Below are 22,389 nucleotides of genomic sequence, written 5' to 3'. Positions count from 1 at the left end.
AAAACCATTAAACAAATCAGCTACTATTGTATTTGGGCCCATTTAAATGTAAATGATACAATTTAATAATTTGAAATTTGTTGAAAATAAATTACATTTATTGTGACATTATTTACAATGATATGATGAGCTCTTCTTTGGAATGGTTTCGTGAGAATTGCTGACTTCTTTAAATCTTCATTTAATGGGGCCACCTTCTTCATCGGCATTGGAAATTGGACTCATTGCAAGGTCTGCTTAAATATATAAAATTATGCTTACTTTTGCACTGCTGACGCCAATAAAATTTTATTTATTTGCAGCTGAAAATACTCAAATAACTAATGCGAAGATACTTGCAAAAGTATTGTGCAATTATCAATTTTGTTTACCGATCTCTGTACTAGGCTCAATTGCAGCTGACCTAAAAAGAAACCCACACGGCCGTAAACTACAAAGAAACGCCAGACAAAAGTAACATTCAAATACAAGCAAAGTCTATATATAATAAGTTTTGTGTTGGACTCACAAAAGAAATGTCGACAAAAATACCAAAAAAAAATCAAAAAAAAAAAAAAAAAATTTGACAGTAATTTGTGCGACACGCAAAATAAAGAAAGTGGGTGGGTTATTAGAGGTGTATGTGTGTGAGCATATGGGGGCGTGTCTTTGTATGCGTTATGTGTGGGTCCAAAGAGTTTCACGTGTTGCCAATGATCACCTATACAAGGCCATATTAGCAGGTCGTGCCCCAACTAAAACTGAAGTAAACAAGAGAAATGAATTGTTGAATAATGTCGACAAGACTTTCAGCAAAAAAAGTACTTTTCCTAGTACCTCTATTCAATATTCCTGCATGATTAAATATTTCCATTGCGCACTGAATGCAATTATCATATATTAAGAAAATTTCTGAAAACTGTGACCATTATTATTGCCTTCTAAGCTTTGCTAATTGCAGTGATTACGATTAATTTATTTACAGAATATATAATTTATATGATTGGCATAAATTATAAGACGCTTCTAGCAGCATTTACTAAATAAATAAATCTGTGTGTGATTAGCTAAACTAAGATAAATATTTAATAATAGGTATTTGGCAAAATTCCGGCACGAGCATGAAAATATGTTGATCAGGTTCATCTAAATATGGTAATCGAAATATGCAGAGTAGCAAACTTATTGCATAGCATCTGGTATGTCATTAGTCTGAAAAAGTTGCTAAAAATTCCTTATTATCTTATCTTCTTTGTATTATAAACGAAAATAATATTTATAAATTCCGATCGGTGAAATGTGAAATTAAAAATCGGTGTATCTTCGCATAATCACATTAACAACAACTTCATCTTATTCATATCCTTATCGTTTGTCGCAAATTACCCATAACAAATGGCAATAAAATTTGCATTAATCTACATTTAAGTAACAATTTCAAAACCACAAAATTCAATGAAAATTACCTCTTACAATTTAATCGATTTTCCACCTAGACGCAGACAGAGACTCTTATGTTAAAACGAGCTCGCCTCATTGTGGTTGCTGGTGGCCACTTGTGGCACCGACTGGGGCTGGGATTTTCAGCGATTTGGCAAGTCACGTCTCCGAGTGGAACCTGCACGTGGATGGGATCGCGTCATTGTTCAAGACATCGCGACGTCATACAATGTGCATGAATAATGAGTTTAGATGTTGTTGTTTTTGCTCTTTTAGTCGCTCGCTCGGAATTGGAAGCACGTTTGAAGTCGCTTCGCTTTATGAAAACTTCAAAACTTTTCATTTCACTATGTGTATAAATTAGTCAACAAAATAAAATTGTGTTTTTGAGATTCAATCATAAATCATTGAATATTTATGTGAGCGGGGAGAAGAAAGATTGCTTAGAGATTAGAGTTATAGTTTTGTCTTTTCAAATGCTGCCAAAGATCATAATATATAGTATACTTAGTATACAGTGCTGATTATATGCTCTTCAATTAATATTCAATCTAAGCATGTTACAACTTCTAAATCGATCGCAACACTGATATAATATATAAAACGGAATATTTCTAAGTGATTGCAAGCATTTAATATAATATCATATAATAATAATTTTAAATAGATTTGAAGAGATTACATTTAATTGATTGCATTTAATTTGTTATGTAGATAAGCATAACATTTGAAATGTGTTCCCCATAAGGGCAAAAGAGTGTTTTAAGTTCGGTCTCTTTGCCTTTGGTTTCGACTTTGTTTAATTTAGGCTTTGTTTTAACTAAATGGAAATTGATTATTATGCAGAGTGAACCATAATGCTGAGCCAATGATTTTAAATTTTTGAAGCGATGACAATGCACTTATCATTGCATGCCATGCGTCTGTGACCTTCAGTCGCATTGTCCAAATATTTACTAGTCGAAGGTCAAAGGTCCCCCTACTTGTGTTGTTGGGTTAGGTCTTACATGGCGGATTCATTGAAATTGATGACTGATTAATATCTTGTCGCTTTGTTTATAATTGTTTGTTTGAAATGAAAATGGCATTTCGTTTGCCCATATTGGAGACATAAATCAGGCGGCAGTGTGGCAACGTTGCGACGTTGCCGTTTGGGCAACGCTCGCAGATGGCAACGCTGGAGAACGCGACATTAAGTTTGAAACTCAGCATGCGCCAAAATTTTCGAATTGTCTGATACGGACTATATCGAACAAAAAAGTCGTAGGCAAAACAAATTTTTTTTTGCTCTCATCCATTCTAATTTGTATGTTCTCTTTTCTCGGGCTGCTGAAAAACGCATGCGCTGGCCACAACTACTGCAACAACAACAACAACAACAACAACAAAACCAACAACACTAGCAACAGCAACAGCAACAACAACAAGAACAACGGCAACAGCGCGAGAAGTGTATTTCATTCAATAGGAAAATCTCATCGAAAGGTGGTGGAAAAATCAGGCGACCCGAACGCGAGCACGCGAAGCCGAAGGCGAATCCGAATACGAACGCCAACACAATCGCGAGCGACGACGTGCATTGCGCAAACTGCGAGCACGAGCCAACAAACAACAAAAAAAAATACTAAAACGACGAGCAAAGGAGAAGAGTAAGGAACAAAAGGAGGAAAAACAGAAAAACAAGAAAAAAATTTATCGAAGGGTGTGTGTGAGTGTTTCGTGTTCATTACGAAATTGTTGTTGGGCCCAAAACTCACCACCGGGGCGCAAAAAGAGGGTGGAGTTGCCCTCAGTGTGCGAGCGTGCGAGCGTGTGACATTGTGAGCGCAGTCAGCCAGCCCCCTAAATTGCTTGGTGAAAATTGCTGGCGGCCCGGTTTTTGGCCCAGCAGTCAGTTGCCACAGTCGTCCAATCGCCCAGTTGCCTGTCGCCAGTCGCTAGTCGTATTTCGAGCTGTGCTGCTCAAAAAGCGCCTGCTGCCAACAAAACTTATAGGAACAAGCAAAAAGGAAAAAAATACACAAAAAAAAAAAACACAAAAAATAGCAACAACAAATACGCGTCTTTAACTTGCCCTCATCCATTTATTCCAAACCTGGGCAGGGTGCAGTTTTTCCAAATTTTTGCCCGTGCGTCGCGTGTGATATTCGTGTGTGTGTCTCATTGTTTTATGAATGGCATAAGCATAGAAGGAAAATTCAAATAAAGAGAAAAGAGAGAAATTTACAAACAAACCAGCAAGCCGAAAATAAGAATTAAGAAGCTGCAAGAAATAAGTGAATTCCACTCCGCCATCTTCAACTTGTCATCCCTCAGCGTAACCACAGTTCAGTTCAGTTCGGTTCGGTTCAGTTCAGTGCAGCATCCAGCGACGATTCCAACCTCACTTTTGTGCCGGTATGTACAACGCCCCTTGCTCCAGACCCCACCAAAGATTCTATAGTCCCCTAAAGTTCCAATGTCGCCCATTGACACCTACGTATGTGCAGTATAAATTTAGCATAATTATGTGCCCAGTTTGTTGTCAAATATTGCTGCCAACAAACAAGAAAAATAAGAATTATAACTTACAGCAGGCACATTTATTTTTAGAGCCCCGAGACACCTTTGTACCATAGTCCACACGGAGAGCGAGAGATAGAGAGAGAGAGAGTACAGAGTATGAATGAGAATTCGAGAAGGAACAGTGAATGATATTTTTACTGAGGCAGACAGAATGTATGACGGTGGATTTATTATCTCATCGACAATACCGATGTCGCTATTGGAAACGGCGGCGCTCGTAAAAAATTTAACGCAAAATCAGACATTTCCGTTGCTTGTTTCCGCAAACACGCGTAGCAAGTGCAAGCAGCAGCAGCAGCAATGGAGAGAAAAATAAATTATGAGAGTAAGGGCGAGAGAAAAAAGGAGAGAGAGGATGAAATCGAGAGAGAGAGAGAGAGAGAAAAAGAGAGATGAGCGACAGCAGCAACAGCAGCAGCTTCTTCAGCCTATCTCTGCAGTGTTGCTGTGCTCTAGCTTTTTTGGTCGCTGCCTAAAAGTATGTGACAGAAAATTGCTTGTTAAGTATGCGACAGCAATTTTAAGTGGCGCGCTTAAATGCACTAAATACGAAATTAGGTATTTAATCACCATCAGAGCACAAACTTGGATTTATTGGCCTTATCTAGAAGTGAGATAAGATACGAGTGACGTGAGAGATAGAAAAGTTGATCAATCAATAGATAACACATGATTCAATATATTATATAACAGGTCACCCTTGTTGCGGTGAGCGGTGAGCAAAAGCCGGCAGCAAAGTCCACACACACAACACTTTGGGAGTAGACATTTGATGTGAAAACAGTAGTAGAAATAGCATATGGAAAAGGTAGTAGTAGTAGTAGTAGTAGTAGTAGTAGTAGTAGTATGTTAGTTGCTTGCCAGCTGCGCGAGAGCGACTCTCCGTGTGGGTGTATGCTTGCTTGTTTGTGTGCGTGAGTACGCTTATCTGTGTTAGTATGTGTATATTGGTGAGAGCAGGCGCGTGAAAAATCTTACAAAAAGCAAAAAGGAGCAGTAGACCGACCCCATGAGAAAAAAAACAGGCATTTTCCCCCAATTGATTTTCAAGGCGGCCGACATTGTGCAAAAGAAATTTATATATTTAATACTGCGGTGTCGTCAAATAGTACAAATATTCCGATAAAATATTTGAAAAACAAATAACAATTAAGTGAAATTGAAAACAGAATTTGTGTGGTTGTGAAAATGTATGCGAAGATGCGTTACAAATATTTTGCATGAGTTGATAGCAGTGTCTCGCAGTCTAAGTGGCTGACTATTGCATAAAAATGTTTGTGTAGAAACGCCCCACTGCCCCATCGACCCATCAACCCATCAAGCGAGCTACCAATCGACCAACCGACCGACTTGCCGCCCGTGAAGTAACCCAAAAAGTATGCTATGCTCTCGACGCCTTCTCTTAGAGAATGCATTGTTAGTTTCGATATTTATTGATTACTCGCAGTGTTGTCATTACTGCTTGTTGTTGCTACTCTTGCTGAGCTGCTTAACTAATTTAATATGAAATAAGAATCGGTTTGATCATCAGTGGGGTTGTGCTGTTAACAAACGAGGCGATAACATTTCAAGTGCATTATGTCATATTCCTCGCTTTGTTGTCTACCTGCCTATGAGAGTATCTTTGTGTGTGCTTTGTGCTTTCAATGTATGCGTGCTTCTGAGTACGAGTGTGCCTGTATGTGTGTGTGCGTGTAGTGCTAGTGTGATTGTTTGCCATTTTGCCAAGCCGAGGACGAGGACACAGCGCTCGTTGTCTGTCAACAGGGCGCCATTTGATGCCGTAACTGTGTGTAATTAAAAAAAAGAACAAGCAACAAGGCGGGGATTATGTCCATCAACACTCACTCACTCACACACACCCTCACTCTTGATAGTGTGTGTGTGCACAAGTTTTGTTATTAATACATACAAAAAATTGTAATTTCCGCCCCGAGCAACAAAACTGAAACTGATGAAAAACAGAAATTGAAATTTCCGTTAACGTTATTCGAGCTGAGGCGTCATCATAATGATTTAAACGATTTGACCACACAAGCGGCAACAGCAACTCTATGACTATTCCAATGTGCATGAGTGTGCGCGTGTGTGTGTGTGTGTGTGTGTCAGTTGAAATATGGCTCATGTGGCAGCCCTTGACGTTCTAGTGATTGTGGGTTAAAAGGGTCAGAGCATGTGGGAACATGTGCCACATTTTATATGTATCTACCATACACTACTACAAATAGAATTTATATTTAATTGGCAACATAAATAAGAGTGAAGAAAGCTTAGGAAATGCCAAAGATATGACTCGCTTTTCTTTGATTTACAGTTTAGCTTACTTCCGGTCTGATTGCAATTTATGTGTGTTGCCTAAAAGTAGGCAACACTTTTGATTTGAGCTCTTCATTTTTCCCCCCCTCCTAATGCTTTAAATTTGTCGCGGCTGAGCGCGTATTTATGCTTATGACGCCGCTCTGCACTGAGCGAAAACAATTGTTAGTCACTTGCCCTAAGCAAGTCAATTGGATGGGCAACTGACGATGAGCTACGGACGATTTCCGTTTTTTGGGCAGCGAGTGTGCAAATTCAATTATCAACTCAAATATTAACTAACAGATTAGCATGGGCACTGGCACGTGCCCCACCCAACCACAAGTTGAGTAAAATTACAGCCAGAATTCGCCAAGTTTGACGTTAGTAGTGACTGAAGCAAAGTCGTTTCCTTGAGTTGCATTCAGTTGAGCAAATATCGAAGTATTAGCACCATTGATGGATGCTGCTGTAAGCTCACTTCGCTGGACTTGTCTGAATCACGTTTTAAGGTGTGTCTTTTTGGTTGTTGAGCTTTAGGATTCGAGTTCAAGTTTTCGCTGTTGTCGTTGCTTTTGTTGTTGTTTACCAAATCAGCGGCAAGCTCAACGTTCAAGACGTCTCAGTCGCAGCTCAGTCCAACAATGTGCTCTCAAGCTGAAGTGTTGTCATCATCATCACTGTTGACAAATCAGCTATGCAATTGTAGGCCGTCAATTGGTTATAAGAGCAAAAAAACAACTAGTGAAAATTCCCAGTGCAGTAGTCGATTATTATTAACGTGCATTATTTGCATTCTGATGAGGTCAGCTCTGAGAAGTTTACACTAGGTCAATAACTGGGTTGTTATTATATGATGCTGCTGGCAAAAATATAAATGACCTGATCCAACTTGGAATATTGTTCGCATTATTATTGTATAGTGACAAGTCGGAATTGTGTTGATAATAGAAGTTAACGATCTCTAGCTGTTTTTTTTGTACTTACATACATTTTCATTTCCATTAGTTCATTGAACTATTGCGTAGCTGGTGACTGGGGAATTTTCGTCTTTTCCTGCTTCGCCTCCACTCGCCTGTCCCTCCCACATGTGCCTCGACTTTTAATTAGACGGCAGCAAATGTGGCTCACTGTGACACCGTTACCGAGTGCATACACACACACACACACAGCCGTACACACGCACTAAAACGCACACACATTAACATACTCCCATTACAGTATTGGTCGTAAAGCTTATGTTGTGTGTACTTTGACCTCTTTGGCCATCGCGCCGCGCTTCGCCGTGGTCAATGTCAGTGTTGGCCACTGGCTTTGGGCTTGAACTAGTCTCCATGCGGCAGATTGAATTTCTTTGCATGCTCGCTCACTCACTCGCTCAGTCAGTCAGGTTTTTCCACAACACACAGCACACATGCTCAGGCGGCTCACAATCATTTCCACGACTCGTTTTTCACAGTTCTTTGCGGCTTTTTCAATTAAAGCTTGTTGCATGCCACCATCGCTGTTCCGTTGCTGTTGCTGTTGCCGCATCTGCCTCGGCATCAACATCGTCGGCAGTCGGCTGCTCTCATCGTCATCGTCATCGTCGTCGTCGACGTCGTCGCCGTCGTCGCAGTCGCCGTCGCAGTAGCAGTCGTCGTTTACGTGTCGCTCTTCGTGACACAGCTGCCCGCACCTGCCGTCCGTGATGTCCATGGCTTTCTTTTGTGCGCTTTGTGACTGCCTTTCTTGTCCATAAAGTTACTGCCGCGGCCGCTGCTGCAGCCAGAGTCACAGTCACCGCTGCTGTCGCTGTCGCTGTCGACGCTGGCTGACGCTGCATAAAGTCTTTCACTTCTTTGCCATCCAAGTTTAGTTCAGTTCCAGCCGGCGTACGTAGCGGACGCGTCTTGCGAGATCGATCCGACACCGGGGATTCATCGAAGTACATCGAAAATAACATCGAGTTCACAGCTATAACCGATAAGCGAGCAATAGAACGTAAAGCGCTCCCATTACGATACAAACACTCTCTCTCCTCCTATACACTACACTATATTTCTCTTTCTGTCGCAGCGTGTACTTGCGTACGTGCGTGTGTTCTGTGTGAGACAGTGTGCGTGCTGCTCTTGCTCTCTTTCTTTTCTCTCTTCCATTCTCCATTGTCTTGCACTCTCTTTTGGATTTCTTTGCGCATGCGCAACGGTTCAAAAGACAACACACACGCATGCGCCGTCTCTGTCTCTGTCTTCGTTTCGTTCGTCTCGGTCTTCGTCTTCGTCTTCGTCTTCGTCTTCGTCTTCGTCTTCGCTTCGTCTTTCGTCTTCGACATCGTTCGTATCGGTCAACGTCTGCGTTTACGTCTCCGTTTTGTGACTCCGCGCAAAAGTGAAAATATTTGGAGAAATTTCTTGAGCAGAATTTCAGTCGATCGCAAGTTTTTTAGTGTGTCAGCTTTATATGAGTAACCAGCAATTCAACCACATACATACATACGACGACGATACGAGCATACGAGATATCATTACCTATTTAAGCAAATCCAAAGATTGCCCAGCCTTGATAGTGTCAAATTCAACACAAATAGTTGACCCTGTTTTACCTTTTGTTCAACTCATAATAGAATTATATGCATACTCCGCCATCCCCCGCGCAAAACGAAAGTGTTACCAACAACATACATAAATATTGCAGACAAATGTCATTGTCCTAAATTTTAATTTCGCGCCGTAACGGTCAAAAACGAAAACAATCTTCTAATCAACGTGCAACCTGCAAACTTGCAACTTGTAACTGGCAACTGGCAGCTGGTAGCTGGCAACGTGCTACGTGCAACGTGCAACTTTCCGCATCTTTAGCTACATTTGACGGCGATTTGTTAATTTGTTTTCTTAACTTATTTTCGACAAGTAAGTGTAAGGCCTAAGGCCGAGAGACTGCGTGGCTAAAAATAAGCGAACCGATCGCAAATATTTGCCGTTGCCGTTTAAGGGTGTGGGGTTGGGTTAATGCCATGCGGCCGAGCTGAGGCAAGAGCTGAGAGCTCAGAGCTCAGAGCTTAGAGCTGAAAAACCTGTGCTGTGCTATGATGCTGCTGCTGGGGTTGCTTATGCAACGTTGACGTAATATTTAGTCTAAAACTAAAGACGTCGTTTTCGTCTTCAACACGAGAAAGTTGCTACAACAACAGCACAAATATTTTCGAAACCTTTTTTTGTATTTGTAATATTAATCACAGCATATTTACAAATAAAATTTGCACACTCACACACACATACACTTGCAGAGTCTGTACGAAAATGAAGACGCAGCATAATAAATAAACATGGATCACGGTCAGCTACAGAGAGCTAGAGACCGTAACAGATACACCACCGATTACAGAAACAACTACTCATAGCTACCTCAACCATATTGCAATTCCGTTTCAAAAAGTTGCGAAAAGAGTTAACGTTGTTGTTGTTGTTGTTGTTTTTGAAGCTATTTACTTATGCGCTCTTGATTCGCTGACATCTTGTCACATTTTTGGAAGCTGTCGATTTGAATATGCGTCGTTGCCTTGTGTATAGTATATAGTATTTCAGTCAATGCAACATCTGACAATTGCATGAGACAAAGGCCTCATCAGCTGCTGCTGCTGAGCAGCAGCAATCCAACAATTCAACAACGCATTGACCCACTTTATCAGGCACTGCGCATGCGTAAGTGCAGTCGAAATTCCATGGGCTTTCCAAGTTTACTTGGCCAATATTTTGGCAACTCAAGAAAATTATATATGTATATATTTATTTATATGTCAAAATGTGTATGCGCGCGATTTCATCAACAGTGTTTCTATCGAATACGTGCCTCGTTTATCAGATCAGCTCTTGGCGAAATTTCTTTCATTGCTGTTGAAACACTTTCGCAATTATGAACACGCTCTTGAATTCTAAGTTGCAATGGTGACTGTCAATGTTTTTCTTTTTAATAGATTCACAGTCCCATAAACGTGTATAGTCTGCGTTGGCATAACCCGATTAGAATTTTTGATTGCCTCGTTAATTGCCCAGCGACGCGTTTATACAATTTTTGCTATTTTGAAAATGAATCAACTGAATCGATTGCCATTAATATTTGTCTTCCTATTTATATATGCTGTTTTTCTGGTTTTAAGATGCTAAAAAATGCTCTTTGGCAAATTTTAAATTTTATTATTAACTATTGTGCACACATTTTGCGTACCTGTTTTGTTGTGGTTAATTATTTTTTTCACAGAACTTTCCTTTTCCTGAACATATTCAGACGTCATCTCTAAATTTATCAAAATTTGTATAAATTTAATTTGACAGTTTCTTGGTCAATATCTCATTTTAAGAATGTTTTTAGTTTCTCGGTAAACTTTTTCTATTTTCTGTGCAGGCTTTGGAAGCATCTTGATCTACTAATATAACTTGTCCGTTTGGGTTGAAATTAGTTGATATAATATAGTCTTATCAATCTCACGTGCTGTCCGCGCAATTCATAAATCTGAATTTGAGAAAATTGCAACGCAATTTCATAAATCAAAAGTGCCTAAAAGGCGACTTGGCATGCGGGAAATGAGAGACAAATTTATATATATTTTGTCGGTTAATTAATGGGTTTTATCTTAATTGAGCCTGTAGACATTGTTCTTGGCTTGGTTAGAATGTTAGAGAGTATATATTATATTTTTGTATAGTCTTAGCTCATGCAAAAAGACTAAAAATAAATATAAATTCTAATTGTAAATTATTTAATATCTAACTTTGAGAGACCGTCAGTTGAGAGTCGAGTCTCAATTGGTCTGCTAAACTGACTGCGGACTGACTGCGAACGCGAACAGGGCAATGGAAATTGGAGACTGCACAAGCGGGGGGGGGGAAAACGGGAGGGGGCAGAAATGGAGGTACGAGGCAGCAGCGACAACAGTCTCACTCTGGCGGGGGGCCCCATTATACACACTTAAATTTAACTTTTATGCTGTAAACTGCGAAGCGCTTTGTTTGTTAATCAAAACGCAAATTATGGGCTCAGGTCCGGGCGGTGGTGAGAAAGAGAGATACAAGAGAGACAGTGAGCGAAAGAATAAGAGGGACAGTGAGTGCGAGAGAGGCTGTGGGTGGGGTGGGGTTGGGGTTGGGACAAGTTCTGTGACAGTGGCAGAGACACAGATACAGAGGCACGAGTTGCAGAGATCTGTGGGCAAAGCAAAGCAGAGCTGAGCTGAGCTCAGGTCAGCACAGCACAGATTCCATCACAGATTTATTCAATTACACACAAAGCATAGATAACTTACGATAACTGTAAAAGTAGATAGATCCCAAAGGGGTGTGCGGAGGGACGAGGCACCTCTGCACAGCTCTCGAGCACAGCACAGCACACAGCTCAGCTCAGCTCAGCTCAGCACAGCAGAGCAGAGCAGACAGAACACAGCTAACGAGACACTCGCCGAGACTCTAAAGGTTCAATAGAATATAGAGGGCACAGACCCATTATGAATTGTGCCCAGCATCCGCTTTGAGCATTACATTTACATAATGAGACCCCCTCCCCCTCCCCATCTCCCTCCTTCCTCCTCTCTCTGATGTGAGGCCGGGTCGATTGGGAGACCCGTAGAAAAGTGAAAATTCGTAGGATTTGAACTTTAACTTTCATTAGACAATTTCTGAAAATTGTCAAAATAAATAGAGAGACGAAAGTCTAGCTAAAAGCAAACACACAAAGCTTCTTCAAGGCCTTTAAATACTTGTAATCCGAAAACAACAAGGCTATGAGCGAATGAATCGGAGAAATGAGGCGACAACTAGTAAAAGAGATGGCTTCAAATGCAATCAGAAAGCAGAATGAAAGAATAAAAATATTATGTTTTGATGCAACGAAGCATGAATACGCTTCTTCTCGGCTTACGATTTCAGAATGAGAATTAACTTTCTTTCTTTTGAGCTATGCACAGACTGTTATTTGCACAAAACGATTAACAGACCGAAACTTATCAGCTCATTATTTTCATATTATGAATTTTGTATTGAGCACAAGTTGCAAAATGATAAAACTGGCTTCTCTGACGCCATTTCATATGCATATTTGAAATCAAGTATGGAAATATTTGACGAATATATAAATATCGAAAAATATGGGGAGAGGTTACACATTCGATGTGGAAGTTGTGAAGCCCGCTTTTTGCAGAGGGTATTGGCCTAAAACGAAGCCAGTAATGGTTAGCCAAAGACGAACAGCGTCGAATGAAAGACCACGGTCAGTAGTTGTTGTTGTTGTTGTTGCTGTTGTTGCTGTTGTTGCTGTTGTTGTCTTTGCTGCTGTCGAAGTCGATGACGCTGACGATGATGATATGCGGCACGATTATAGGAAATGGGTCAGACAATACTTGTACACGGGCATAACAGTGTAACTACCTTGTCAAGGCAGGTTGAATGTTTACCGTTTAACAGCTCTCACACACGTACGAACACACACATGCACACTTGAATACTCTCACACCACGTTGCAGTTACAGATTGGTCTTCATGTTTGGTTAACACGCGCAGCGCAGCGCAGCGCAGAGGCGTGGTTCACTTGGTGGTGCAGTGGTGCGACAGTGGTTTGTTACATGGCGGTTCTCTGTGGCTTGTGTCTTTGCTTAGCCGCGCGAATTTTTCAGTCTTCTCTCTCGCTCTCTTGGAGAAAAAAAGAAAAAGAGCGCGAGCGCGAGCGCAAGCGGGAGACCGAGAGAGATAAAAAAGTTGAATTTCAAGAAATTTCACTTTAGAATGAGGCAGAAGAAGTGGCTGACCGTAAAACTGGATTCCCTGGGAAGGTCCATTGATAAATTTACAGTTACGTGATGAGACCGCTCGATTGTCAGATGGCTGGCTAAGTTGTTTAAACTTTAATTATACGGCAGCTAGTTTGGCCAAAACATCAGCGGATATGATTCGATAATATCATCGAAAAAGCTGTGCCAATTTCGTGGGCCATTTTAATACATTTCTTAAACCGAAACTACAACAATAAACAACAATAAATGCTGCGTCAGTGAAAGAAACTCAATATATGTATGTATACAAATGACCAACAGAAGAAGTAAGAGAAGAGAGAAATGTAAAAAAAAAATTGTTGCTCTCTCGCTTTTACAGCTCTCTGTATCACTCTATGACTTCCTCTAACGCTTTGAAAAGATATTTCTGTGTGTTGTACCTTAAATGAAAACGAAAGTTTGAACATTTCGGCTAACCAAAAATATTACCAAAATTTAAATACGACAACAAAAAAAAAAAAAAAATAAAAACCGAAAGAAAAAAAAACATTGCGGAATTTAGATATTTAAAAGTGAAAGCCATGGGTATGGGTTGGATCAAAGACCCAAGCTGCTTAAACTTGAATTTGAGGCGTATTTCGGAGCAGCGAGAGATGTTCCCTAATATAATATTATAATATCATCAGATGGACGTTGCCTTATCGTCGACATATTTCGAATTTGTGTAGTGTTCCTGCCTATGATCAATATTTGGACAGTGTTTAATTTGAATTTTTTACTACTGTTACTTTTGCAGTCGTTACTATTGCTGTAGCTATTGTTGGCTTAATGGTAATTAGCAAAAGGCAATTACGGCAAGGTGCAAAGTTTTCTCAGAGAAAACACAAATGTTAATGCCAAAGGGGAAGTAACTGATTGATGCGGATGCTGTTCGTTTACGTGTGTGACAAGAGTTGTACTTTGATCGACATATAAGTATACGAATGTATATGCAATTCATTACCCTTATACTATACTATATATCTACCTACATTCGCCCTATTGGGTGTGTTCCTTTGCACGCTACGGTTAGCGGGGAGTTAAGTCATTATTTTTGTTTCTACGAAGTGGGTTTTTTCGTCTATTTGTACTGGTATTTGTAAAACAAAACAATCACTTAGCAAGATTTGCGTTTGTTGACAAATTCATTCATTTTTTTACAACTTCAACTTGCTGTAGAAATGACGTTTGTTTGCATTCGAAATTCACTAATTCCGGCTGAGTATTTTGGTTAGTTCGAAAATTGCAAACCATTTATGAATTGCCCATTCCCTACTGCCCCAAATCGTGCGAGTATTAGTGAGCTTTCTGTGATTGCAATAACTGGCAAAGCTTTTATGTGTCGGTGAATCGCGTGTGTGTGAAAAGCGTAATGTAAAGTTTAATTGTTTATAGAGCATTTGACTGGCGACTCTTGCCAGTGTGAAAGCTTATTTAGTAGTAAATTCAAATTTGTTCCTAGTCTGATGATGTGTGAAAAATTGCCAAATAGAATTACTTGGTGGAGCGTCTCTCAGAGTTGGACATTTCAATATAGAATGCCTGGCCACAGACGGCAGAGTGCGCATTCGTGTTCTGTCATCGATATCGACAGGCGGACAGGCAGCAGTGTCCCACGGTTGTTAGCGGTTTTCACTTCGTGTTCAGTTGGCTCTTCGCTCTTCAATTGGCTAATGCCTTTTAGTGACGATTAAGTGGCTTAAAGTCGTTAAGAGCTTTACATACTTTGTTCTATTGTGCGTAAAATAGAATTGTGGGTCAAATTCTGAGTGTCTTGTTTTGCATGTGTGTGTGTCGTTCTTAAAGGATATAAGCGTCATTGCTTGGCTAGCATTTGCATTTGAAATCAGACTGTGTTTCAGGGACTGGAATCACACGAAAAGACGTCACAACCGCTGTGACACTTGGCCAAAAAAAAAACAAAAACACGAACAAAAATTTATGTTGCTTCAGTCGCAGCTTGGCAATTCTGGGGCAACAATTTTGGGGCTTCCTCATAAAAATGCCCCATGTCAAAGGCATCTATTTTTAGGCATATGACATTTTGATAGACAGCTGAGCCGGAAAGAGAGAGAAAGAGAGAGTAAGGGCTGCGGGTCTCCAACCCAAACTCCCTAATGATCTAAATATAAATGGTTCCAGTATAACAATGGAACTAATTGAGTTTTCTATTTATTTTTAGGTCAAAACTAATAATATTAATTATCTAATTTTGTTCTTCTTTTTTCAGCTAAGATACACTTTCAAATTCAACAGCTTGCTAGCTAAGCGTGACACATATTTTCACTTACTCGCACACGAGAACACGGGGAGACTCCTGCTCCTGTTCCATTTACTGATCAAACTGGTTTAACCAGGTTTTTTTTGGAGCAACTACAGTCGTTAGCAATATGAAAATGGAAAAACGCTCCACGGCGACAGCAACATTTTTAACAAACTACCGTGAAATTTAAATATATTATACATTTAAAATATATGTATAATTCCCAATTTGATAATTAAGTACTGCGGCTGATGAGCAAAGGTGTTCCACGGAAACAACAGCAACAACAGAAAACTTCCCAAAACAAAAAAAAAGAAAAGAAATAAAATTAAATTAAATACACTTCCATAAAAGACATTAGAAGACAAGCGAAACTTGTAACAATAACGCATTAATTTTAGTTGGAAATAAGAAGAAAAGAAAGCGCACATCGCAAATGATCAAACTGCTTCCTAATTAATATTAAACGCAAGGGATAACACAAGGGTAACAAATACACACAAAATCGCATACACAAAAAACAAGATAAAAGCAACGAACATGTCACACGCCGTCGCCAAGAAAACAGAAACGGAAAACTGCATCGGCAGCAGCAGCAGCAGCAGCAACCTCAAACAGTCGCCACAGCCTGCGCAGCAACCGCACAGCAGCAGCAGCAATAGCAACAGCAACAACACCAACACCAACAACAGCCATAACAACAGCAACGGCGATGCTGGGTTCACTCTACTGAACGGTAACCACTCGTCGCATCAGCGAAGCAACGGACTCACGCATGCAGCGGCAGCTGCTGTGGCTGCCAGCTATGCCAGCGGAGGCAGCGCCAATGGCATCGGAAGTGGTTCCGGCAATAGCGGAATGTCGTCGGTAGGTGGCGCTAGTGCAACAGCAGCTGGCATCAATGCGGCTCTGCTGAACGCTGCGCCGGCCACAGCGCTGCCCAGCAATGGGGGATTGCAGTCGCCCTATGAACGCTACAGAGCCGACGATACCAGTTATGTGCCCATCGGACAATTCTATGCGGGACGCAGTGTATTCATTACAGGCGGCACTGGCTTTATGGGCAAGGTAAGTGATCGATAAATCCCACAAGATAATCTTTATACCCGCTACCCATAGGGTAGAAGGGTATTATAACTTTGTGCCGGCAGGAAATGTATGTAACAGGCAGAAGGAGGCATCTCCGACCCTATAAAGTATATATATTCTTGATCAGCTTCAACAGCCGAGACGATCTAGCCATGTCCGTCTGTCCGTCTGTGTGTCTGTCCGTCTGTGTGTCCGTCCGTCTGTCCGTATGAACACCTAGATCTCAGAGACTATAAGAGATAGAGCTATAATTTTTTTTCGACAACATTTGTTATGTTTGCACGCAGATCAAGTTTGTTTCAAATTTTTGCCACGCCCCCTTCCGCCCCCGCAAATAAAAAAAATCGAATAACAAGCGTAATTTTAAAGCTAGAGTTACGAATTTTGGTATATATAATAATTACTATAGTAGTTATGATTCCTAAAAATTTGGTTGCGATCAGATAAAAATTGTCGAAGTTATTAAAGAAATACTTTTGTATGGGCAAAAACGCCTACTTACTAGGGGTCTAATTTGCTTTGGCCGACAGTCTGGTATATTGTGCTGTCTATGGTATATTTTGAATGCGGTACTATATCGATATACCAAATATACCATTTGGTATATTTTTTTTTGGTTTTTAGTAGTATATTTGGTATATTTTGAGAAATATACCGCAAAATATATTGCTTTTATTCAAAATGGGTAGCGGGTATCTCACAGTCGAGTACACTCGACTGTAGCTTTCTTACTTGTTTTAGTATATGTATGTCCAATGTGTAAAAACGGGTGCTATGAGCTCAGCGAACATTTAAGTTAAGTTTAGTGTAAAATTGTTCCTGCAGTTGGGAATTTTTATTGCCTACTTTGGCGGGCATCACGCATACGTCACGTGTGTTTTACGTGCAACTTTTTGTTTGCATAATTTGCAGCATGAACTGTTGAACTCGCCTAAGGCAAACAGCGCCACGCCTAGCAACCACTCACAAGCAGACTTAAATATACTTAATACTTATAAGCAAATCAACTGTGTGTGACGGCATAGTTTGCTAAGACAAGGCAAGGGCATGGGAGGGAATCTGAAGGCGAAAGATGACTACAGATGTCAAGGGTTTTGAGCTAAGAAATGATTTGCAGTTGCATCTAAGCCGGGGTGCTAGCATTCCTTACCATAAACGACTGCGACTCTTTGTTGACTCATCGTCAGTTGCTCTGTGTGTGCTTGTGTGTATAACGACATCAGCTCTAATTGTTTGTCAAGTGGGTGAACACACGCACACATCGTATATATAGTATACACTCGGCCTCGACTACGACTCGACTTCTAATACATCCTGCAGTTCTTGTGCCAATTTCTGCCTATGTTTGTTGGCTGAATTGCATGCCTCCTGCCTGCGTCATTATGACATGTAATCGCTGCCACCGGCGCCACTCAGACTGCTACTCGATTGCACAGTGTAGCAAGTGTTGTTTGTTTGGCACACGCTCTCAAGAATAATGGAAACCTTTTCGGAGCGTCACAATCATCGATTTTGTAACCGCAGCACTGTAATTTAAATGTTATAACCTGCAACCTGTACGTCATAACTGACCACGCCCCTGCCGCTCAGCCGCTCCGCATCCGAAAACACTCCAGAGACACATTGTTATTGTCTGGGTGTAATTTCGGGTGTACAATTTTCACATCGTTTTCAGGGCGTGTCAGACTGCGTGCACTTCCTGTCAATATTCTGAGCTCTCTCACTCGCAGCCAAAAGCGTGAATGAGTATTGATAGCAGTTCATTCTGTTTCATGTCCGATTACTTGGCTGCCACTTGACACCGACAATAAACGGCAATTCGGGGTTCGTTCGTTAGTTAGTGGGCTGTCCGATTGACTGACCGTAATTATAGTTTGTAGTCTAATGAACGCGGTTTGTTTGTATGGAAGTGAGGTGGCAGGGAAATTGATTAATCAAACTCAAGAACTGCTTTCAATTATTCTATCGGGCTCATCCTTAAATTGTTTACAATTTATTTATAGGTGCTGGTTGAGAAACTGCTACGTTCATGTCCAGATATAAGGAATATATATCTTTTGATACGGCCGAAACGCGGTCAAGAGGTCTCGGCGCGACTTACGGAACTCCTAAATGCACCGGTAAGTACTGAAAATAAAGTCTTTAATCGAAGCATGGCTAATCCATCTATAAACCGACAGCTTTTTGAATCGTTGCGTCGAGAGAAGCCCAAGGAATTAAGCAAAGTTATACCGATTTCAGGCGATATTACATCCGAGGAACTGGGTATCTCTGAGAGCGATCAGGTAAGCAAATAACATTAAATGAATTAAGGGAACAATAATATATCTCATTCTTTCGCTTTAGACGCTACTCTGTCGCAATGTTTCCGTTGTATTTCATTCAGCTGCCACTGTTAAATTCGACGAGAAACTGAAACTGTCTGTCACAATCAATATGTTAGGCACGAAACGTTTGGTTGAGCTCTGCCATCGCATGATGTCCCTAGACGTAAGTCAAAAGGTCTTTAATCTATTAGTGACTCTGACTATAATATGCACGGTACTTTTAGGCTTTGATTCACGTATCCACTGCCTATTGCAATTGCGATAGAACCGATGTATCGGAGGTTATCTATGCACCACCTTATAATCCCGACGATATAATCTCATTAATCAACTGGCTTCCGGAAGATATACTCGATCAGGTCTGTATCTTATATTTATTGATACAAACTGTAAACAAAATTAATAATTTATTTTCCACCTTTAGCTGACACCGCGTCTTATTGGCAAACGTCCCAATACCTACACTTTTACAAAAGCCTTAGCGGAGCATATGTTACTTAAGGAGGCTGGGAATCTGCCCGTTGCCATTGTGAGGCCCTCAATTGGTAAGACTTTTCTAGTACATAGCCTAATAGTTCAAAGTCTAATTTATTATCCTCATCATAGTGACTGCCAGTCTGAATGAGCCGTTCGCCGGTTGGGTGGATAACTTTAATGGGCCAACGGGTCTAGTCTCTGCGCTGGCCAAGGGCATGTTCCGGACAATGATGTGCGAGAAGAACTATGTGGCCGATATGGTACCTGTCGATATTGTGATTAATCTAATGATTGCCGCCGCATGGCGTACAGCGACGCGTAAATCCAATAATTTACTCATATACAATTGTTGTACCGGTCAACGTAATCCCATCATATGGTCTGAGTTTGTCAAATTTGCAATGTCCAGTGTTCGCAAACATCCCTTGGGTATGTCTTGGCTACATTCGAAACTACATTCAAACCACATTCTAATATACTTCGTCATTTGTCATTTTTCAGAGGGTTGCCTGTGGTATCCAACTGGAGACCTGCGCATGAATCGTCCAATGAACACGCTGAATTGTTTACTAAAACACTTTCTACCGGCCTACATACTGGATGGAGTGGCGCGCATAATGGGCAAGAAGCCATTGTAAGTTTCATTGCATTGGGAGCTTTCACACCGACAACACTCAGTGCAGCAGAGCTTTCCAAGTTCGCTGGCTAAGTGCTGTTTGGTTTGTTTAAAGCTCACTAACATCAGCGATTTGCGACTTATGTTTGTATTTCGTTACAGTGTTGTCAACGTACAAAACAAAATTGCCAAAGCTGTTGAATGCTTAGAATATTTTGCAACACGTCAATGGCGCTTCAAGGATGACAATGTCCATGGACTGCTGCATACACTCAGTCCCAAGGATCGTGAAATATTCATCTTCGATGTGCGCAACATCAACTGGGACAAGTATGTGGAGCGCTATGTTTTGGGCTTCAGGGAGTTTCTGTTCAAGCAGCGCCCTGAATCGTTGCCCGCCAGCAGAAAGCGTATGGTCAGGTGGGTAGATTGAAACTAAAATCAATTTTTAATTAAATAATGTGAGATAACGTCGATCGTATTCTAGGCTATACTATCTGCATCAGCTGGTTAAAGTGGTTGCTGTGCTGCTCACCTGGCGCTTCCTGATGTCACGTTCGAAGCGTCTGAATGATATGTGGAGCGCATTTCTGGAAAACGCGCTGAAGATAGCGCGCTTGATACCATTTTTGTAATAATTCGGCACCTGTTCTGGTGACCGAGACAAAGCAGCAAAAATCTTGTCTGGTGATGTTCTTCTTTGCAATTTCTAAATGCTTTAAACATGGCATACATTTTAGAGGTTTTTAGCAATTAATTATAATCATATTTTTATATATGTTAAAACGAGTAAACAAATACCACAAAAACAACAACAATCGGGTGAATAAAATGGCATTCACAGGCACTCACAAATAGGACACACACACGCACACACACATACCAAGAAACTCATACACCACATACAAATACAAACACAAATAAACATGAACACAAACACACAAAATGCAGCTGCAGTGCCAGCAGTACCTGTCCGCTGTCAGGTGTGACGCAAATTGTGCAATTTTTGAGATACTTTTATGCCTCTCATGGGTGTCGGTTCTCTCATTGGCGAGTTGAAGGCGTACTTTTTGTAAATTTTGTGCAGTCAACTAAGTAAAAATAAAAATAATATTAATACAAAAAATACAAGTAAAACTAACAATATAAATTAAAACTAAAAACGAAAATATAACTAATAACTTATTAAATGGTATATAGATTACTTATATACATAATAATATTTCCACCTTCGCGTAAACAAACAACAAGTTCATATGTCAAAAAAACAAAAGAATAAAAACCAAAAAAACTACAAAACTATACTTGGGAAGGAGATAAATTCATCTATCTATTACGGATTATGGATTATAAACATACTATGTCAAAGATAATGAAGTAATTTGCAGTAATTAGTAAAACCGAAAACAAGTTTGCAAAAGAAACAAAACAAATATATATATACAAAACATAAAACTATTTAACAAAAAAGTAAAAGAAAAAAAATTTATAAAAATGGCTTGTTATTGCTTTAAATTACATGAACGTAACGTAAACTATGCTAATTAATTAATTATAAATATTATTACTAGTTTTAACATTTTTACAATTACAATTAAGTTTTCAATTTATATATTACAAAGAAACAAAAAAAATAAACAAAACAAATCCAGAATTATATACAAAATGAGGAACAGAAATGAAATTAATTCAAGTGGAGAATAAAAAAAAAACAAAATTTGAAGTTTATAAATATACAAAATTAAATTTATGTATATGTATATTATAACAAATATGGCGTGAATGAAACAAACGGACAAAAACCAATAAATAATTAAACAAAAAATATATTTATATAAACATCAAACATAATTTCTTAGCATTTGCAGCCTAAAAATTAAGCGTAATCAGCGAGGATGAAAGAAAAACCGCAAAATAGAAATAAATTATATATATATAAAACTGACCGATGTTTTTGACATGAGATTGTATACACAGTTAGCAAATGGCATTATTAAATTTATATTATAATATTAATTAATGAACTAATAATGCGAAATTTAACTTGAAACATGACACAACATATAGTAAGAACATTCCATCCAGTTAGTACCGAAACGGGGCATCCAATTCATTCAGAACTTTCCCTGCATTATCTACACCGCAATTTCCCAATTTTCATTTTCTTCAATTCAATTTTTTTTGTCCGAACTATGAATTGGGTAAGTTTTGGGGTTAACATTTCGTGCAATTAATACTTTTATGTTATGAATAGAATCTATTATTACTTTATATTAAACGATTATAAGAACGTTTTGTAAATTGCAGCTCATCAATAAAAAATACACTTCCAAAATAATACAAAAATGTATTCAATTTCTTTTTATTTAACCTTAAACTCATAAACCTATTGAATATAACTTAAAAGTCGGATTTTTCATTTCGTTCTAGTTTTTTTTTTCGTATTTTTTGATAACATATATAAATTAGAGACTAGGCAAAATGAAAGCAAACTAAAACTATAACAATTATATAAATACAAATCTATACAATAAATTGTAAAACCCTATTAAACGGTTTT

The 22,389-nt window shown here is 39.6% G+C and overlaps 1 protein-coding gene across 4 annotated transcripts; it reads left to right on the top strand.

Moving 5' to 3' along the window:
* Positions 1 to 2,695: 2,695 nt before the first annotated feature.
* Positions 2,696 to 21,601, top strand: LOC132788711 (putative fatty acyl-CoA reductase CG5065). Of its 4 annotated transcripts, none has more exons than XM_060796237.1 (11): positions 2,696 to 3,816; positions 15,288 to 16,388; positions 18,413 to 18,529; positions 18,590 to 18,694; positions 18,756 to 18,899; positions 18,961 to 19,095; positions 19,161 to 19,281; positions 19,343 to 19,642; positions 19,715 to 19,847; positions 19,992 to 20,249; positions 20,317 to 21,601. In XM_060796237.1, the coding sequence occupies exons 2-11, from the start codon at positions 15,861 to 15,863 to the stop codon at positions 20,462 to 20,464; spliced, it is 1,989 nt and encodes a 662-aa protein (XP_060652220.1). In that variant the 5' UTR covers positions 2,696 to 3,816; positions 15,288 to 15,860; the 3' UTR covers positions 20,465 to 21,601. The 4 variants fall into 4 exon arrangements, with proteins under 4 accessions (XP_060652220.1, XP_060652224.1, XP_060652221.1 ...); XM_060796241.1 differs by lacking the exon at positions 2,696 to 3,816 and adding an exon at positions 8,161 to 8,262; XM_060796238.1 differs by lacking the exon at positions 2,696 to 3,816 and adding an exon at positions 8,300 to 9,170.
* The last annotated feature ends 788 nt before the right edge of the window (positions 21,602 to 22,389 follow it).

Source organism: Drosophila nasuta, chromosome 3 (assembly GCF_023558535.2).
Source record: "Drosophila nasuta strain 15112-1781.00 chromosome 3, ASM2355853v1, whole genome shotgun sequence".
Taxonomy (NCBI): Eukaryota; Metazoa; Arthropoda; class Insecta; order Diptera; family Drosophilidae; genus Drosophila; species Drosophila nasuta.
This window is presented reverse-complemented; position numbering and strand designations above follow the sequence as displayed.